The sequence below is a fragment of the Apium graveolens genome, unplaced genomic scaffold (assembly GCF_009905375.1).
Source record: "Apium graveolens cultivar Ventura unplaced genomic scaffold, ASM990537v1 ctg5383, whole genome shotgun sequence".
Classification (NCBI taxonomy): Eukaryota; Viridiplantae; Streptophyta; class Magnoliopsida; order Apiales; family Apiaceae; genus Apium; species Apium graveolens.
In genome coordinates, this window is record NW_027418949.1 from 48,222 (window position 1) to 70,144 (window position 21,923).

A 21,923-nucleotide genomic window follows, 5' to 3' on the forward strand; every position below is an offset into this window, starting at 1 on the left:
CTATTCAGAACAAGTCAAGTTCTGATGCTGTGAATACTCAAAGACTGAAGTCAAGTGGTGATAAACAAAGTCTGATGTCAAGTTCTGATATTCTGATTCAGTCAGGATCTTAAGACTCTCAGAGGTTTTTGCAAACTCTGAAGTTAAAGGGGAAGCAGACTACTATATATTATAAAGATCCTAAAATCCAAAAACTTGATGAGGAGATAGAAAGAAGATTATTTCTGAAACAAAATCCAGGAATGGATTTAGAAACTCTCAAGGAGGAAGAAGCTAGATTTGCTGCTAAGAAGACAAATCCTAAGTCTAAAGCTTCTGATGCAAAGAAACCTCCAAGGCCTAAGGAAAAAGGTATTGTGATCAAAGAAAAGTCAAATTCTGAAACTTCAAAGTTCAAGACTAGATCACAGACTGAGAGTGATCCCAAAGACAAAGGGAAAGGAAAAATTTATGAACCAACCAAGTCACTGGACTTGAAAACTTCTCAATGTTTGATGAAACTAGTGTGTAAAATGGTTCAAGTAACTGATGATAATCTTGTTGAAGATGAAACTGTTCAAATTCTAAAAAGAAGAAACATAAATGAAGATTTTAAAACAAAATCTAACACAGCTCAAGTTGTTATTCAGAATAAAGGACAGGAAGGTACAGAAGAAATATCAAATTCTGATCAAGCTATCAAGACATCAACTATTGACAATTCTCAAGTTGATTTGGATAAAATGATAATTGCTGATAAGTAGAAGCTGTTATGGAAGAAAGCTACTCCAGTTGAACCAAAATCCAATCTCATGATTAATCAACTTGCTACATTTGGGTTAAAATCCAAGCAACCTAGAGATAGAGCTGAATTAGGTTCTTACGAAGAGAAGATTCAAACAGGAGTAGAGGTTACTCTAAGAGATCCTTTCATATTGACAGACAAACCATATGAACAAATCAAACAAAGGCACCTTGACAAGGTGTTGTCTGCTCAAGTTGTGATAGATTCTCATGATAAGGAGAATCTGAAAGAGAAATTGATCTTATTTCTCAATGATGGAAGGACTTATAGATTAGCTGATACTGATGTACTAAAGAAGTCTATCAGAGTACTTCAACATATTCATTATCTTCTGGAAGTAAAATCTGATGTTACAAGAAGATGGTCAGAATATATTGTGAAGGCTATAAGAGATCTATTCAGAATCTCTTGTACAAAGACTTCTCATTACAGTCCAATGATTACTGAAGGTGATGGAAGAGAAATTCCTATGCTGAAGTATTCTGCTAAGGTGGAAGTTATTCTGAAAGAAAGATGTTTATCTTATAATGAAAACTTTTCACATCCTAAGGTTATCAGACTTGGTGATGGACTTGAAAGAACATCCATTCAAGCTCTCAGAACAGCCATTTATTAAATTGTTGATAGTAAAGATGAAGAACTGATGCAGGTCAAAGCACAGTTAGCTGAAGTTCTGAAGAAAGCTGAAGATAATCTGATAAATGATTTTGTTAAGAATCATTATGGATTCAGATTGATTCAGTGATGTTGGTAAAGCTGGATGTTTTGTAAGTTGTAATTAATAGTCTTATTAAACTCTTATTGCATTTGAACTTAAATATTTTTGACATCATCAAATCTATTAACTTGTACATTCTTGCATAATTTACAAGTTGGGGGAGATTGTTGGATATATTTGAGATGTCATGTCTAATATATTTCATGTTTAGTTTTCAGATCTTAACTAACAGGAAATATCAGTTCTTACTGGAATCAAGACTTACTGGAAGTCATGACTTAAGGATATCAGGACTTAGATTATCAGAAGATGGATATCAGAACTTAAGTACTAGAGGACTAACAGTTAAGGAAAGAAGCTGATTTACAGGAAAGAAGATCGAGACTAATACAAGAAGAAGATATGCATGGAAAGAGTTGGAGGACTAGAAGAATTATATAAGATATCTGATTGATATATTTTAGGAGACAGAATTATATTCCATATCAATTAGAAGTTATCTTGTAACTGTGTGTCTATATAAACACAGACATAGGTTTACACTATATGTGTTACGATCATCGAGAAGATCATACATTGTAACCTAGCAGCTCTCGTGATATTTGTTCATCACTGAGAGAGAACAGTTCCATTGTAACAGAGTTTATTATATCGAATACATATGTTTTCTATTACTTGTGTTTTAAATCGATTTGATTGTATTCTACACTGTATTCAACCCCCTTCTACAGTGTTGTGTGACCTAACATTGTTAATCTTAGATATTGAACTGATCTGTAATTTGTACTTTGAGATTTTACTTTGAGATCTCCAGTTAGGCATATAGAGATCTTGACATCCCGATAAGTATAATGACTTATCGATATCTCTAATACTCCATAGATGATTTGACTTGTAGAGGTCTCTGAGTTCTCTATAAGAGAATTTGGCTTATCGAGATCTCTAATCTTCATATCGTCATTTTGACTTATCGATATCTCTGAGTTCTCTAATGACTTATTGACTTGTCGATAACTTAGAGTTCTCTAGTCAATTTTGACTTATCGATAACTCAGAGTTCTCTAATGAATGTTTACTTGTCGATAACTCTGAGTTCTCTAGTGAAGAATTGACTTGTCGATATCTCCAATCTTTATGTCTTCAATTTGACTTGTCGATATCTCCGAGTTCTCTAGTAGTTTTCCTGAGTTCTCTATAAGTCATTCTGGAGTTCTCGAATGACTTCTCTATAACACTAAATCTGTGACTTGTAGAGATGTTGACTTAAAACTTTTTTCTCAAAACAGATTTATTCAACTCCAAACTTCTTCATAATTCTTTTGAGGCATGATTTTCTTGATCTTATTCCAGATAGAATTCTTAGGCTTGACATTGTTTACAGGAAAAAAAACTCCAGTCCGTTCCTTTGATATTTTTGCAGACTTTAAATGTTACAAGTACAAAATGCAAACTAAGATTATAATACAACTTACTTAGAGTTGTCAATTTGACTTAGTCTTGTTAAAGTACAGGCATATCTTGCACAACAGAGAGGAACACCGATAACAAATACTATGTCCCAATTTATCTGTCTAGTTTGATTTTTTGCGTCCATGTTGACCCAATTTTGACCAAAAATTTCATATATATACAATCGAAAAAAATATAAAAATTATATTATTAGAAAGTACACGTAAAATACTTTAATATGTATTTTTCAATTTTTAAAAATAATGAAAAATTGATATTTAATTTACGGTCAAATTGGGTCAATTTGATTATAAAAAGTTAAACAATATAGATAAATTGGGACCGGGAGTATTAATAATAAATTGAAACATAAAAATGAATGATAAAATTAGATGCATCAATCAAATTTAAGGGGTGTGGTAAAGCTCTTAAATATTTATTAAGAAGACATGTATAGTCATGTAAAGAGTTTAATCGAGTTGTTCATATAATGTTAGAATTGCTCTACTGAATAAATGACAAGATAGAAAATACTAGCACAAGCAAATAATGCATCAACTGTCATTTTAATACTTGAACAAGATTTCTTTTTCTTTTTTATGAATAGTTTAATTTGGAAAAGTTTTTTTTTTTCAAAATAACTTCCCAAAGGTACTTCTTGAGCTCATTTACGAAATGTACACTTCATTCAATTAACAGAAAATTGTGTCAACTAGTGGCCGAGTTTCATCAGGAATCAGAGTTGCAGCATGGTTGAGGAAAAGAAAATTAAAAAGAGTAACCGCTTTGTATTATTGAAAAACAATAATATTCATATAAAAATATGGTACTATATTTTTGTACCTTTCTCGATTTCAAATGGTTTTCGAGTTCTTCTACCCTCGTTTATTTAAATTAAATATTCGTAGGTAATGATATTGGTATACCCTGGTTATGTTAGCGTTGAAAAGTATAAGATATTAAGATTTTTTTGACATATGTTTGGTTTATGTTTACGAGAAGAGGTGTTGAAGAGTGTAAGATCTTTTATATATATATGATTTACGTTTGTTCATTCTTACACTTGTTAGAGAAAGTTAAATAATATAAGATCATGCTCAGTTTTTTCGGCCACACGAAAGTTTAGATATGGTATGTGCACTATATCGCATACTATATCGCAAACAATTTCTCTTATATGTATAAAAGTGAATTTTCATCTATTCACGCGAAAATTCTCCGATACATGTACCATGAAAATTTTTGTCAGTATGATATGGTGCAACAACCGTTGTATTCACCAGACAGGGTTGTTGAAGAATGGATTGTGGATGTTTCTTGTGGAACTGAAATACAACTTTCTTTAATTTTCCCATTATTTTAGTAAAATGCTTGTGGCATCTGTGTGTATCCCACACTCTCTTCAATTTTCTAATACATTTTATCCCATTTGTGTGGCAACCACACTCCAATCTGTTATGATATTGTCAAATGATCTTCTTGAAATCTTGCTTTTTGAGTGTGCCCTCCTACTCAGCAATCCATAAATTTTCCATTCAAATGCATTAACCTGCTTTATTACACTAGTTTACTTGCTTTAGTTGCAATGTCATGGATTATTAGAAAGATTACTGATATTGTCATGATCAGTGTGATATCTCAGTCTGCAATATTAGATTGGTACGAAAACTTTTGAAATGCAAGCATGATTTTGACAGTAGTGTGACCCTGGTACTAGTTACCCTGGTACTAGTTACCCTGCTAACTAGTCATACCACATCATTTTGTAACTATTTTGACCATGCTTTGTACGAATTATATTTTGACACGTGTCATGCCACGTTATTTTGTAACTATTCGATACAAGTTTTGGGTTACTTAGCATTACTCGAGTAAATATAGTGTTATAGTATATATAGTGTTGTAGTTACAGTGTAGATATATGAATCTGTAAATCTTGAAGCCAGTGTAACTGGAAGGTGTGCAGTAAACAGAATATGTTTATATCATCATTCTGGACAATGATAAATTAGACAAAAGAAAAGCTTGTGCCCCAACACATTATCTTAACTTTATGCACCACTAACAACTTAAATACCACCAATAATATCATGTAGAACTAGCCTTTAGCACTATAAATACTCTCATTTATGGACAGTATCTTCATAAGCACTTCAAAATCTCTTCTTTCAACTTCCTTTCAAACAAGTACTTGACATTTTCTACTCTGATCTTCATGGCTTCTTTAAATGATGTCCATATATCAATGCCAAAAGAGAGCCAAGTACCTGAAAAGGAGTACTTTGATTACTCACAAAGGGCACAATGGCTTCGAGCAGCTGTTTTAGGAGCAACAGATGGATTGGTTTCAGTTGCTTCACTAATGATGGGTGTTGGAGCTGTTAAAAACGACGTTGCAGTTATGATTCTTACTGGTTTTGCTGGCCTAGTAGCAGGTGCATGTAGCATGGCTATCGGAGAGTTTGTGTCTGTGTACTCACAGCTAGATATTGAGGTAGCTCAGATGAAGAGAGACAAGAGAATGTCAGACAATGAGAAGAATGATGAAGAAAGTGAAAACGAACATCTGCCAAATCCTTTTCAGGCTGCATTTGCGTCAGCTCTTGCATTTGCTTTAGGGGCTATAGTTCCTCTACTAGCTGCTGCATTTATAGGTGATCACAAGGTGAGGCTTATTGTGGTGATTGCTGCGGTGACCTTTGCATTGCTTGTGTTTGGAGGAGTTGGAGCAGTGTTGGGGAAGACTCCGGCTTTGAAATCTTGCGTGAGGCTGCTGATTGGTGGCTGGATTGCAATGGCTATTACCTTTGGCTTGACAAAGTTAATTGGCTCTAGTGGATTGTAAAGAGTGATTGTTAGATTTATATCAATATAAATGATTAATATGTTTAGTATTCTTCTGCCTCTTTATCATTTCCTTTCTGAATCGAGATAGAACTTGCCTAAACATGCGCACATGAGAACATATTGTCATGATCCATAGAAAACAGTCACTATCACTCAGAGGAATAATCGACAAATTTGAGTTTCTGGCTTCTGAAGATGTTAAGTTTATATGAACATGACAGAAAACTATGTTATGAACATAAGGCTCGGCTGAATATGTGTTTCGGATGATAGATTTTAGAATTTGCAGAGGTTTGATATACAACTTGTTGCCTGCTTGCTACTTATGTGTATGTAACAATTTGTACTAAGCACTTGAAGAAACAATATAAATGTAGAATTACTGATACTTCAAAGGTATTTGAAATGAAGACAACACAAATGAGTTTGAAAGTGAATGAATTTGGATATCACAAAGGATAGAGTAGATATTTGGACAGTATCATAAGTCTAAATCATGTGTGCCACCTATAAAGACATGATCTCTTATTTACCTGATTGACAATCACAAACATTACAATCTTGGCAGGTTTGATTCTAAGTGGAAAGCTGAAAAGAAAACCAACAGAAAATCAAAAAGTTATCATCATTTCTATTTTAGTGGAAAGCTCATGTTTCTGTTCAGTGATTAAACCTGACTTTTTCATTAAGACTTTAGACAATCTCATATTGAATAACTAAATATATGAATGGCTGGTCTCCTCCACACTATGTAGCCATGGAGTTCCTTTAATTCATCATATCCCATTGGTAAATTCCCCAGCTAATGGACTCGTGCCCTCTACGCTATCTTAGCATTTTGAGGCACGATAACAGTGCTTATTATCAATAACCCTCTACACTATCTTAGCATTTTGAGGTACGATAACAGTGCTTATTATCAGTAAAGCATTTATTCCAGCAATTTTATGCTGTATATTTCTTTACATAATCTGGATTTCAAGGAAAAACTTATACCTTCTTTATCCTTATTTCTACCTATTTCACCTTCATGAATTCTGTTAACGTTAATGGTATTATTGATTCTATTATAAGGCTGTTACTTGTAAAAAACAATGACTGCGAGTACTCAAAAAGGTCAGAATGGCACCAAGCATCTACATCGTGACCCAATGATGGTTTGTGGTAGAATATAATATATGATCCTATTGGGGCCTTCCTCTAACACCTTGAGGTTTTAGAGCGACTGGTGCCCTGACAGTTTGGTTTCGTCTACTTCACTGATGAAGGGTATTGAATTTTTATAAAGGGAATCAAAGAAAAACAAAAGAAACTGAGAAATGAGAAGGCCTGCAGACTCGAAAGGCTGGTTGCAAGCTCTTTTATTATGCTTCCACATGGTTCGAGTTAGTTGCATACTTGATGTAGGTGGTAAATTAGTTCAAGACAGACAAATCATCTCAGTGCTAAATCCTGTAATATAGCATCAGTTCTTGTGGGCATTATGCTTTAGTGTTTGTTAGAAATTTCAATTATCCCTTGTCAATCTAGGTTAGCTATGTTTGTGTCTTTCACCTTTTCCTTTTCCTTGTACTTATCTTTGATATATGATGAGTTCCGTATTTTGTCAGAGAGGCTATTGAGTGCCTAAAGATGCATGTCATATGTGATCGACGGATTGTGACATCCGTGCATCTTTTTGACTGATTCTTTCTCAGAGGGTGGGAAGAACAAACTAGAGCATAGAAACATTTAACTGAAATGAAGACACATTTATAGCACATCGTTTATATAGACCCCATTCTTTGTCCTCTATTTCATTTTTGGTAAAACTGTTCATATTGCTTTTGCATCCCCCCTGGTAATAATAAACCGAACAAGATCACCAAATTTGGCGTTACAGGAACAACACAGATGGTACATAACACAGAATGAGTCCCTTGTTTACAGAATGAGTCAAGATTAGTAAACTTAGCAAGATGATCACAGAAGGCCTAACACAGCCTCTAATTGTGCCATGAATTTGAAGAACTTTACCATATAACCATATGATATGCATCATGTTGCTATTAGAGCATGTTCCTCAGTTGTTTGTTTATCCAGTAATCCAAGACCAAGAACCTTTGTACCTGATCCTGCATTATATGCACACTGCTAAATCAACGTCGTAGAGGACCAAGGAGCCAACTTGTAGAACACTATTTTCTGATCACATACTTTAGTAGTCTAGTTACAGTAAACACAGATTTACTTCGATATTAATGATCCCTTCAGCTCTGCGTTTATTGCTCAAGAATTACGGCCCTATGATGACAAGGTTTAGTGATAAGAATGGAACAAGAAAGTACATGTGCAGTGTGCACTCATTCACTCATCACTACTCTGGAAAGCCTTTAACCTAAAAGATCCATTCAACCTAAAACTGTAATCTTCTAATTTAGTGCAAGATCAAGAGCCTAATCGATTTAAATAAAGAAGAGCGTGTGACCTCTCTGTGTAGTCCACACTCTCTCCAATTCAAACAATGATATATATTCCACTTTTGTAGAATCCGACCTCCCACTAACATTTGAAAGAATTATTTCTCATCTATCTGCTCTCCTACACAGCATTCCATTTTCTTTTATATCCATTAAAATCGGCATTCTCTGAAGGCGACAGGTTACTATGCATGGTAATCTTAACAGATAGTCAAATGGACAAGGAAAAACACTAAAAATGTCAGCACTAAGTCTCTGGTGAAGAATCAACACGACAAGTCGATGAGGGTGAAGAAAGACAAATTCTGGTCACTTCTGTTGGAATAACTGTTGAGAATTCTAAATCTTAAGTGTCATTTGAAAAGTTTGATGAATTATATTACAGTTCAGCATATTTCTAAGAACAAATGTTATGAGATAAGAGTAAATGTGTCTATGTAAATGAGTAAACTGAGACTGCATGGTTGTTTTTACCAGAATGAAGTCTTCATCAATGTTTTAGATCAGTAAGTATATAGAGTTGTGAAGACTATAATAGTGTTTAGTTAGGTTAATGCATTAGTTAGATTATACCACAAACATGGGGCTTGTGCTTGACACAGTATCTTATATTTAAAAGCAATAAAATCCTAATCACCATCATTCCTATCATCCTTTACATTGCTTGTTAAACTCTATATATACTCTGCCAAGGGACTATCTTTTCCATAAGCAATACATTATCCCTTCATCCTCCTCACCTCTCGAAAATCACTTGAACCTTGCTTTTAGTTCTAATGGCTGCCCAAAATGATATTCAGCTTACAATTCCTAAGGATGACAGTAGGACTAATGAATGCCAAACACCTAATGAGGAATTCTTTGATTACTCTCAAAGAGCACAGTGGCTTAGAGCCGCTGTCTTAGGAGCCAATGATGGATTGGTTTCTGTTGCTTCACTAATGATGGGTATTGGAGCTGTTAAAAATGATGTTTCAGTTATGATCCTCACTGGTTTTGCTGGTTTAGTTGCGGGTGCATGCAGTATGGCTATTGGAGAGTTTGTGTCCGTGTACTCTCAGCTGGACATAGAGGTAGCTCAGATGAAAAGAGAGAGAACGGCAGAGGAGAATAATGAACAATGCGCGAAAGAAAATCTGCCAAATCCCATTCAGGCAGCTTTTGCATCGGCTCTTGCATTCTCCTTAGGAGCATTAGTGCCATTACTTGCTGCATCATTTATAGGGGACTATAAAGTGAGGCTAGCAGTGGTGATTGTTGCAGTAACCGTTGCACTGGTTGCATTCGGAGGAGTTGGAGCTGTACTAGGAAGGACTCCTGTCGTAAAGTCATGCTTAAGGGTGCTAATTGGAGGCTGGATAGCAATGGCAATCACCTTTGGGTTAACCAAGTTAATTGGCTCTAGTGGACTGTAAACAAGACTGTCTGAAGAATACCTTGTCTGTTCTTTTCTTTGGAATTTAGTTTTTTATTGGTACATGTAATGTTTTTCCTATGAGGAAGTACATTAAAATAAAACCATTCTCTGATTATTGTTATTTGATTATCTCTAAATACCATTGAACTCTTCCTTCCTGCACATTAAAAAAAATATTGCAAGGAGATATTAAGCTAAATTTGACCATTTGATCTGGCCTGATCATTCTGCTTAAGTTAACAGTTAAAGTTGATAAACAGTGATCAATTCTCCTAATATCATCTTACAACCTTAATCATTACTTTGTACTAAACCTATCCACATGACTTATTCACCTGCAACATTAGATTATTCAGTTAAACGGATAAAAATATCTGCATTCAACGAGACCTTTCCGAGAACCTGCTAATTATGGAGTCCTGTCTACTGGATACGACCACAGAAAATCTTGAATTTTCTGTATTTACAGTCTTCTAAGTTCTGATTCATCCTTAGAACTAACAAAAATCACTCTATTTTACCAAACCAGAAAACATTACATTTGAGTACAATGATTGTCTGAAACTTTCTAAATAAAAGGACTAGCAATAAAGCAAAAGATTGCTGGTCAAAAACCTCTTAATCAACCCTACAGTCTAAAGTTAAGATGTCTTTAGTGGAGACTTAAAACAAACAAGACACCATCTGATTGGTGTTTCTTGAAAATTAAAAGGCAAAGCATTTCAAAATGCAAAAAGAGGGGAAAATGTAAGCTTTTTTGCTTGAATTAAATAGCGAGAGCCTGTGCCCTTTGTGTGTATTCCACACTCCACAGTTGTTTAAACATTGTTTATGATCTATCATCTTCACCTGTGTGGAATCCACACTTCAATTTATAATATTAGTAATGGCCCTTTCCATTCCCCCTCACTCGAGAGTGGAGTGTTGGGAACCACGGACTTAGGGTGTTATTACATTTTACGATAAAGATTACGAAAAGAGAATTACCTTGTTAATGGTTGATTCCACGCTCTTCTATTGTATTCCCAAATTCCCTTGAGCGAAGTGTGGCCTCCGTCTTCTCAAGTAATCCTCTCTTCTTGCTCCTTGATGGCTACAATATGTTTTCACACAATTTCAAGCAAGAAGAGAATAAGAATATATATAGGCTACAATATGGACCATGGATAATTAGGTTGGGCCTTCTAATTACATCTTGAGTCTAGCCCAATGTAATTAAATATTAATTCAATCCACTAAAGAATTAATATTTGCACTACCTTTCCTAATACCGTAATTTAATTAATTCGGTTCCAATATTATTTGCTTATTAAATTCCCCATGTTTAAAATATCATATGTCCATTAATTAAATAAATTACTGATAATTTATTTAATTAATATTTTTTATCCTTGATCATCAACTCAACCTTTATTTAATTATGCTAGAATAAATTCCACCTGCAGGGTTTCACATAATTAAATCTTTTTGAGCTTTCAAGGGGACATCATTAACCCGAATATTATCAGGACATGGATTCCTTCAATAAATAATATCCACCATGTATATAATTCCATCACCCAAAATATAATGATATAATTCAAAAGAATTATTTCATATATAAATCAAAACATGTAAATAATATACACGTGTCAATTACTATTTCCGGATTAAGAACCTAAGCATTAATAATAACATAGAATCTTAGTTCTCCTTCTTAATCAGTATTAAGGGAACAATTCTAAATTTGATCATGTTCAATATACACAAAGTATACTAGTATTATTTATTAGTCAATATAAACTAATCTAAATAATACTACAGCCATACCAGTGGATTGTCCAACACCACATGTGCTGTGAACCTTATTATATTATATAACCATATTTAACAATCTAATATTTTGTATCCCATTTGATACTAGATTGTTCACAATATATAATATTAGACAACATGTAAACATTCAAATGATTCTCAAATAAACTGGCCAGAAATAAATATACATACTTCAAATAAATATTTTCAGTATACACTAACAATCTCCCACTTATACTCAAAATATTCTATGTGTACATCAGTGTTTATTTAATCCACTATTACATAAAAATCTATGTGTCCATCCATCTGACTCCTATCGCTTCCACATGCTTGTCAAAAACCTTGGTTGACAAGCTCTTTGTGAAAAGATCTGCTCGGTTGTCTTCTGATGATATGTGAGCCACAACTATATCCCCTCGCTTTACGATTCCTCGTATGAGATGATACTTACGTTCAATATGTTTAGCTGCTTTGTGGTCTCGCGGTTCCTTTGAATTTGCCACAGCACCAGTGTTATCACAATACACCATCAAGCTCATAGGCAAATTAAGTACCACATCTAAGTCCAAAAGGAAGTTCCTGAACCATACAGCCTCCTTGGCAGCCTCAGAGGCCGCCACGTACTCGGCCTCCATGGTGGAGTCTGCAATGCATTTCTGCTTTACACTCCTCCATATAACGGCTCCACCTCCCAAAGTAAAAACATATCCCGAGGTTGATTTCCTCTTATCCCTATCTGATTGGAAATCTGAATCAGTATATCCCAATGGAAATAGATCTGAGGCCTTGTAAATTAACATATACTCCTTAGTCCTTCTCAGGTACTTGAGTATAGTTTTTACTGCACTCCAATGTTCCTGACCTGGGTTCGACTGATATCTACTAACCATGCCTACAGCAAAGCAGATGTCAGGCCTCGTACATAACATAGCATACATTAAGCTTCCACATGCTGAAGCATAAGGAACTGCTTTCATGCTCTCTATATCCTTAGGTGTCGAAGGACACTGCTTCTTAGATAGAGCAACTCCATGCTTAAAAGGAGAAAACCTTTCTTGGAGTTCTGCATGTTAAAACGAGCTAATACTTCATCAATGTAGGGCTCTTGAGATAAAGCCAACATCCTTTTCTTGCGATCCCTTATAACTTTGATCCCAAGGATGTATGTCGTTTCACCTAAGTCCTTCATGTCAAATTGTTTGAACAACCATGCCTTTACTGATGACAACATCTCAACATTGTTTCCAATGAGTAAAATATCATCTACATATAGTACTAGAAAAATCACTGCATTACCTTCACTTCTCTTATACACGCACGATTCGCTTGGACTTTGATCAAATCCATATGACTGGACCGCCTGATCAAAACGAATATTCCAGTCTCTAGAAGCTTGTTTAAGTCCATAAATAGACCTCTTAAGCTTACATACCAGATGCTCTTGCCCTTCCTTAATGAATCCTTTTGGTTGCTGCATATAGATGGTTTCTTCAAGACTTCCATTAAGAAAAGCTGTCTTGACATCCATTTGCCAAATCTCATAATCGAGATGAGCTGTTATAGATAAAAGAATACGGATTGACTTAAGCATGACTATCGGTGAAAAGGTTTCCTCATAATTGATACCTTCTTTCTGAGTATACCCTTTCGCAACAAGTCTTGCTTTCCAGGCTTTCACCTTTTTATCTAATCCCCTCTTTTTCTTGTAGATCCACTTACATCCAATAGGTTTTATACCTTTGGGTGGTTCCACGAGCTCCCAGACCTGATTTGAATACATTGATTCTATCTCAGATTCCATCGCCTTTTGCCAAAGATCTGCATCTTTGTCTTGTGCTGCCTCTTCGTATGTACGGTGATCATCATCATGTTCACCAGAGACCAAGTCTGAAGACTCACCCAAAAACATGAATCTATCAGGCTGTTGAACAACCTTCCCACTACGACGAGGCACTGGTGCGGTATTAGTGACAGGTTGTACATTATGTTGTGGTTGTTCTACTTGTACTACAGCTTCATGGGTATTATTTGTCCCTCCCACTAGTTCCTCTAAAACGACACTACTCATGGGTTTGTGATTCATTATATATTCCTCCTCTAAGAATCTTGCATTGGTGCTAACAATGACATCCCGATTCTTCGGACTATAAAATAAATATCCTTTCGTTCCCATGGGGTAGCATACAAACAACCTTACTTCTGTACGAGATTTTAACTTAGTCGCGTTCTTGTTCAGCACATGTGCTGGACAACCCCATATTCGAATATGTCTTAGACTCGGTTTATTCCCGGTCCACAATTCTAAGGGGGTTTTAGGAACCGACTTAGAAGGTACTAAGTTCAGAAGATAAGCTGTTGTCTCTAAGGCATGTCCCCAAAACGACTTGGGTAAATCCGAATAACTCATCATCGATCTAACACTCTCTAAAAGAGTCTGGTTCCTTCTCTCTGCTACACCGTTCTGCAGGGGTGTGCCTGGTGCAGTTAACTGGGATTCTATCCCATTTTCTGATAAATATTCCCTAAATTCTCCAAGCAAGTATTCGCCACCACGATCTGATCGTAGTGACTTGATACTTTTATTAAGTCGCTTCTCCGTTTTAGCTTTGTACTCTTTGAACTTATCAAAGCACTCAGATTTACGGTGCAACAAATAAACGTACCCATATCTAGAATAATCATCAATGAAAGTGACGAAATATTCATAACCACCTCTTGCTTGGATATTCATGGGTCCACATAAATCAGAGTGAACCAATTCTAACAGTTGTTTGGCTCTATTCCCTTTTGCCTTGAAAGGCCTATTAGTCATTTTACCTTCCAAGCAGGATTCACAAACTGGAAATGGCTCCACTGCCAATGAGCTTAAAGGCCCGTCTACTACCAGTCTTTGAATCCTCCTCAAGTTAATATGACCTAATCTCAAGTGCCAAAGATATGTTTGGTTCAAACTAGAAGGTTCCTTTCTTTTAGTAGAGTTAGAAGATGTGTTGTTCAATTCCCTAAATTGCAGTTGCAGTGCAGGTTGACTAGGATTAATTATATACAAATTGTCTTGCAATGTACCAGAACATATAATTCGTTTATTCATCATAATAGAAATATTACGATCCAAAAAAACATTATAACCATCCAAAGCAAGTTTAGAAACCGAAATTAAATTCCTTCTAAAAGAAGGTACATAAAGACAATTGTTCAAAACCAAAATCCTATCAGAACCAAAAGATAAATGAATAACTCCTACTGCAACTACTGCTACTTTCGTAGCATCTCCCATGAACACGTATATCTCACCATCTCTAAGCATTCTGGATAGTTGGAACCCCTGCATAGAATTACAAACATGATCAGTGGCTCCTGTATCTACACACCAAGTGCTCGTAGATATAGCCGCTATAAATGTTTCTGTAACTAGAGAAAGAGACATACCAGTATTGTTTGTCTTCTTAGGAAGAGGACAATCCTGTTTCCAGTGACCTGACTGTTTGCATCTGAAGCACTTTCCCTTAGGCTTTTTCACACCACCCTGAACTCCCACTGCCTTCACAGCTTTCTGTATCTGAGCCTTTTTCTTCTTCTTAATACATTTCGGCTTAGAGGAAGAACCTTTCTCAGCCACATTCACTTGAACACTCTGCCGAAATAATCCTTCAGCTGCCTGAAGTTTTGTCAGCAGTTCCGCGAGACTATACTGCCTCTTGTTCATGTTGTAATTCAAGCGGAACTGCTCAAACTCTTGGACAAGCTCATAAGGATAATGTCAATCTGGGTTTCCCAGTCAAGTTCAGCACCAAGGATCTCTATCTCATTCAAATGCGACATCATCTTGAGAACATGATCCCTAACAGGTGTGCCTTCAGCCATCTGAGTGTTCATTAAAGCCTTCATGGCTACTTGCCTAGCAGCCCTATTCCGATCTCCAAAAAGTTCCTTGAGATTAAAGAGCATATCCGAAGCAGTGGCCATAGAGTGATGCTGATGCTGCAAAACACCCGACATTGCTGCCAGAATGTAACATCGCGACATCTCATCAGCCTTAATCCACCTTTTATAATACTCTTTCTCATCTTCAGGAGCATCAGCAGCAGGCTGTTCAGGCTTGGGTTCATAAGTACAAAACTTGTACTCCTCAGCAGTCAACACAATGTCCAAATTTCGTTTCCATTCAATATAGTTAGGTCTGGTAAGTTTGTTATCCTTAAGTATGGTGAATAGTGGATTAAAGCCCATTTTATCCTGAGAATCATGCATAAAAACATCAGATAAATAAGGGTGCATTAATTATTAAGATCTAAATTATTAAAATTTAATGCACTAACATCTAAACACCATAAGCTTCTGGTACGCCACGATGTGTGACATGTATACCACCTAATTTTGTTTAAATGTTACTTCGGTCCTATTACTAAACAATATGCCACGTTGGGGTGGACTATATTATTTTTCATAGCTAAGTGTATACCATCATCAAATCTTAAATTATTCGAAATCTATGGAACTTGGTACGCCACGATGGGTGGCGTGTATACCTTCCAATATTCGTAATTTTGCCTTGAATAGAATACTTCAATTCAATATTCATCAATGGTTTGATTTCCAGGTAGTGGAGGAGTCACATCGGTCTCACTTAAAACCCACATCCTTACAAGTTCGATGAACCCGTTTTTGACAAAATCGCCCCAAATCAGAAATAAAGAAAATCCGTATTTATTCCTTTCAAAATTTATTAATTTAAAAAGTTTTTCTAGTAATTTCTATAACATTCTAGACACCACAAATTACATGCCACGATGGGTGACGTATATATAATTTATATTCGTCTTTATGTTAAATTACCTACAACCAATAATGGAGACCATGGGATTTAATTTTATATAATTCCCTCTCCCACTTAGATTTTTTTTATATTAAAATTGAGGAATTTTAAAATTAAATGGGGCCCTATGTTGTTATAATTATGTCTAATCATGCATTCAAAATACACACATAATTTTAGCAACATATAACATTTAATTAAAGCAATAAATAAATTTTATGTCCATGTCGTCCTAATTAAGTTAAACATGCAATTTTAAAAGAATTACACACATAATTAACGACACACATAATCAATAAATTAAAGCAATCATTAAAATTTAATGGAAAAAATTAAAATAAATTTTCCACTATTATGGCCCTTGAAAAAAAAATCCAACTCTAAAAAAAAATCTGCCCCAAGCGCGCCCCGACGCCCCCAGCAGCCCCAGCAGCCTCAGCAGCCCCAGCAGCCACAGCAGCCACAGCAGTCCCTGCTGCCGCAGCAGCCCCAACAACCCCAGCTGCCGCCGCAGCCCCAACAGCCCCAGCAGTTCCAGCTGCCGCAGTGGCCGCAGCGCGCGCGCGCCTGTTACTTTTCTGTGAGTTTTGTTTTGATTTTGTTCGATCCAAACATCAACAGCAGCCCCTTGTAATCGCACAGCGGAACAAAAAACTACCGGAATTGATTTCCGATCGCACATAACTATTACAAAATACACGAAACAATTACAAAAAAAATAGATCTAATACAAAACTAATTTTGTAAAATCTATTCTAACACGATCAACCCTCGTGTAAATTACAACCACGATTAAACCACATGGAAACCAAAACAAAAATTAACCACGATTAAACCACGTGGGATCCAAACACATAATTAAAATATACATGGCCATAATAGTGGATTAACAACCTGCATCAAAACCAATACAAGCAAAACACTATATACACGCATATATAATTACGACATGGACATTATATCATAAAACGTAGAACCCATTACCAGGCTCTTGATACCAATTGTTGGGAACCACGGACTTAGGGTGTTACTACGTTTTACGATAAAGATTACGAAAAGAGGATTACCTTGTTAATGGTTGATTCCACGCTCTTCTATTGTATTTCCAAATTCCCTTTAGCGAAGTGTGGCCTCCGTCTTCTCAAGTTATCCTCTCTTCTTGCTGCTTGGTGGCTACAATATGTTTTCACACAATTCCAAGCAAGAAGAGAATAAGAATATATATAGGCTACAATAGGGACCATGGATAATTAGGTTGGGCCTTCTAATTACATCTTGAGCCTAGCCCAATATAATTAAATATTAATTCAATCCACTAAACAATTAATATTTGCACTACCTTTCCTAATACCGTAATTTAATTAATTCGGTTCCAATATTATTTGCTTATTAAATTCCCCATGTTTAAAATATCATATGTCCATTAATTAAATAAATTACTGATAATTTATTTAATTAATATATTTTATCCTTGATCATCCACTCAACCTTTATTTAATTATGCTAGAATAAATTCCACCTGCAGGGTTTCACATAATTAAATCTTTTTGAGCTTTCAAGGGGACATCATTAACCCGAATATTATCAGGACATGGATTCCTTCAATAAATAATATCCACCATGTATATAATTCCATCACCCAAAATATAATGATATAATTCAAAAGAATTATTTCATATATAAATCAAAACATGTAAATAATATACACGTGTCAATTACTATTTCCGGATTAAGAACCTAAGCATTAATAATAACATAAAATCTTAGTTCTCCTTCTTAATCAGTATTAAGGGAACAATTCTAAATTTGATCATGTTCAATATACACAAAGTATACTAGTATTATTTATTAGTCAATATAAACTAATCTAAATAATACTACAGTCAAATAAATATTTTCAGTATACACTAACATGGAGTGGATCACGGGCGCTCATCTTTGGAGCATTAATTTGTCATTTGTACTACGTTAGATTGTGAGAATAATGGGGGTGGCAGGGATCGAACCTCAGTCCTCTGCCAACGCTAACCTGAGCTCCGATACCATGTGAAGGAACCAGTTACTATAGAACCTCAAGGTGTTAGGGAATGGCCTTTTCCAGAATCTTATATTCTAACAATTGGCACTGTATCCTTCCAGCATCTCTGTGTTTGCTCTCCTATGCAGCATTCCATCTCCGAAGCTAAATTATTTTATTACACGATTAGCGTTCTGTTGAAAGTTGAAAGGCAGTGCAATTACACAAGCACACGCACAAAACACGAATCAAGAACACCACAACTTCACTGTTTCCAGAATATAGATTGCAGTACCAGCTCTGGATCCTGGCTCTGGCCAATGTGCTGATATCAAGTTATCGAAATCTTTCACCTAATAATCAAGAAAATTAACACAATGTCAGCAACTCAATTTCAAGTCTTGTAGATAGAACATGAATCTGAAGTTTTGCATAGTTTTTTTTTAATGTATTTATTAAATCCCACCATGATCTTTGTGCTCTCCAGAAATATAAATGATGATCTCATTCTTTTGTGCCACTACTGATTATAACAATGCTCATTATTCTAACATTTCTGCCCTATAAATATGCTTAATCAAGAAATTTATCTCCACAACACACTCATTTACACTTGATAACTGAATCCTTCACATTCTCACTTCCATGGCCTCTAGAAATGATACCAGAACTCCAATTCTGAATATCGAAACTGAGCAAAGAAAAAACCAGGTACACAAAGACAAGGACTTGGAATACTTACAAAGGGCTCAATGGTTGAGAAGAGCAGCTGCTCTGGGAGCGGATGACAGGCTGGTATCGGCTACTTCATTGATGATGGGAGTAGGACTGTTAAAAAGCACGTCGAAGCCATGATTCTTGCTGGTTTTCAGGGTTAACTGAAGATTATGATCTTTCTGGTTTTCAGAGTTAACTAAGATGCTTATCATCTGTTTTTAAATTGTATTTGCATGCAGGCACAAGGGGATCAAAAGTTATTAAAATGTGTGTTAATGAAGACGGATTTAATATCAAGTCGATGAATGAATGCAATTCTTGTTCAGCTGTGCATTCACATCTTTCTGAAACACTCTGAACTCTCTCATTTCAAGTACTTGCAAGAACACAGTGATTACTTAATCATAGTATCTTGATTCCAAACCTAGTAGTTGTTAAATGACAGAGATATCGATTTTTTTTTAAAAAAAATAAATTAAACCTAAGGTCATTTACAAATGGGAAAATTCACTTTAATGGAAGACCTCTCCTAAATGCTCTAGCTTTAGCACACTTTATCAATTCTCCAAAAATGCAAATCTAACCTGATTATCATTCATGAGTACTGATATTTTGGGAGTTTTTTTGCCAAAAAGCAAAAACAGTATTCATTAAATAGAACATGGAAAAGGCTAGAGACCCCAAATTTTTACACCAAAAAATTCTCCAAATCTGATTTGTCATATGAATATTTGGCAACATTCTTAATAATAATATGAGATCTCGCGTGTATTTATATGCGCCCACGAATTAAAATCAGTCATATATCAGTCACGTCATTTGATAAATTTTTTGGAAAAGATATTTGGGGTACCTAGCACTATTCATAGAACATAGCATAACCGGGACAAACTCCCAGCTGCCGAATACAATCTCATATCTCGAAAAGAGAGAATGAACAGAATGGCTTCTTAGGGATAGCATTAATGGCATCCATGGTTCTTGCTTTCTGTTGTTGATTTTTATTGGTTCAAATGTCGTTTGCTAACGTTCTTGAAGAATCTGCAATTTTAGAATTTATATAATTTCGCTGTCCAATTGTCACCCAAAAATCATTGTATCATTCTGCCATATTTGAGCAGATTTCCTGGGTAGCAATTGCTGTTATATACAAGACTTGATAACATTTTGATACTCTCTTTTACCCCTTGCGGGAGGTTAGGAGTTCGACTCCCCATATGTGTGTGTTAATTAATTAGTACTGAAAACAATTTTTTTTACTCTTGAACCCGGAAAAAAACTTAAGAATCAGGAAAAAAACTCAATATGAACCTGACCATTCAAGATTATAAAATACCTTTTCACTATTTCAAGAGCAAAAAGAAATATTTTTAAAACAGAGCGACAAATGAATATATTTGTGAATCTTAAGGTTTAAAAAATTATTAAGCCTGTATTTATGACATCAAACATCTAATTATGCTATTCACATCCATGATGTTACCATTGGATAACATCAAACGTCGAATTTGCTAATTTACATACATGTTTACCACTGCCCGTTCGTTTTATTTTTGATGCCATAATGTAAATAGAATGGTGGAGAGCACTTCGGCAAAAAAAGAAAAATGGACCAAAATGTTATTTTTTAGTATTAAATGACCCAAAATGTCATTTTTGAAATGTCATTTTTGAAAATAATAGTCCAAAATGTCACTTCATAATGGTATTTCGTCTTTCGATTTGTATTTTTAATACAAAACGGAACACTAAGTTCCGTTTTGGTACTTTATTTTTAGTTTTTAATTTTTTTATAATGTGCAAAACAGAGGTTAAAGTAACGTTTTGTACCAAAACGGTACTTTATCATCCGTTTTACGCATAAAAAATTTTAAAATGCCAAAACGTTACACGAAATTCCGTTTTAGGTGATTTGCATAAACGATACATGATGTACCGTTTTAAAATGACATTTAAGGCCATTTTTAACCCACATATGACATTTAGGGCCACCACCCACAAAAAAATGCCTCGTAATTTTATAATGTGGTTTGTTGCCTAGGTAATTCTTACGATAAATGTAAACTTAAAATGACTATACTAATTAACTAGTGTTGTATTTTGGAACCAACATGTGTATAACTATTGCTATAATTTGGTCCACTACTATTTTTTTGCACTAAAATTAAACTTAAATACTGTTTGTATTTTGTAGCTAAATAATTTTAAATTTTAACTAATTTTTGTTTCTACTACATTTTACTCGACATTATACATGTTTTTTATGGTTATTTGATGAGGTTACATGAATTCATAAATGCTTCCTTCATTTCAAATTTAAAACAAAGTATTTGCATACAAATACAAAACCATGTATGCAAATTTGCATACGTACAAAACCACTTCGGAGTTGAACTTTTTACCATTTGATTTCAAATTGTAGAAATGACACCAAATATAGCATTAAATTGGACTTGCTCTACAATAGGAAACCACAAAGAACCAACACATTAAACAAAAAGATATTCTTACTGATGAATTTAACATCACAATTCCTTCAATCCAGATCAGTAAACAAAATTCAAAGACACCATATAGCACTCATTTTCAAGGAGGCCGCATGTTATACCACAGATAGCCATATAGTATGTGAGGATATATGCAGAGGACGACATGTTATACCACAGATAGCCATTTGTATGTGCGGATATATGCAAATGCATGTCGTATTTATGCATGTATATAGAAGGAGATTTCTAAAGTATCGGGCAGGTGTAAGACTGAGTGGTCAAAAGATACCAGTTAAATGGAATTTGCAAAAATAAGCTCACAAGACCTAAAAAACATCATTTTCAAAACTTAATTGAACAGTGCAGCCCTAAACTAATAACGAAGTTAAGACTAACTATAAAACACAACAGCT

General features: G+C 35.0%; 2 protein-coding genes across 2 annotated transcripts; both read left to right on the forward strand.

The window, feature by feature from the left end:
• The first annotated feature begins 5,082 nt into the window (after positions 1-5,082).
• Positions 5,083-5,847, forward strand: LOC141702623 (vacuolar iron transporter homolog 4-like). The gene has a single exon (XM_074506271.1). It carries the CDS (start codon positions 5,167-5,169, stop codon positions 5,794-5,796), a length of 630 nt encoding a protein of 209 aa, XP_074362372.1. The 5' UTR covers positions 5,083-5,166; the 3' UTR covers positions 5,797-5,847.
• A 3,077-nt stretch (positions 5,848-8,924) lies between these two features.
• On the forward strand, positions 8,925-9,787 carry LOC141702624 (vacuolar iron transporter homolog 4-like). Its single transcript, XM_074506273.1, has one exon. The coding sequence runs from the start codon at positions 9,034-9,036 to the stop codon at positions 9,670-9,672; it is 639 nt and encodes a 212-aa protein (XP_074362374.1). The 5' UTR covers positions 8,925-9,033; the 3' UTR covers positions 9,673-9,787.
• The last annotated feature ends 12,136 nt before the right edge of the window (positions 9,788-21,923 follow it).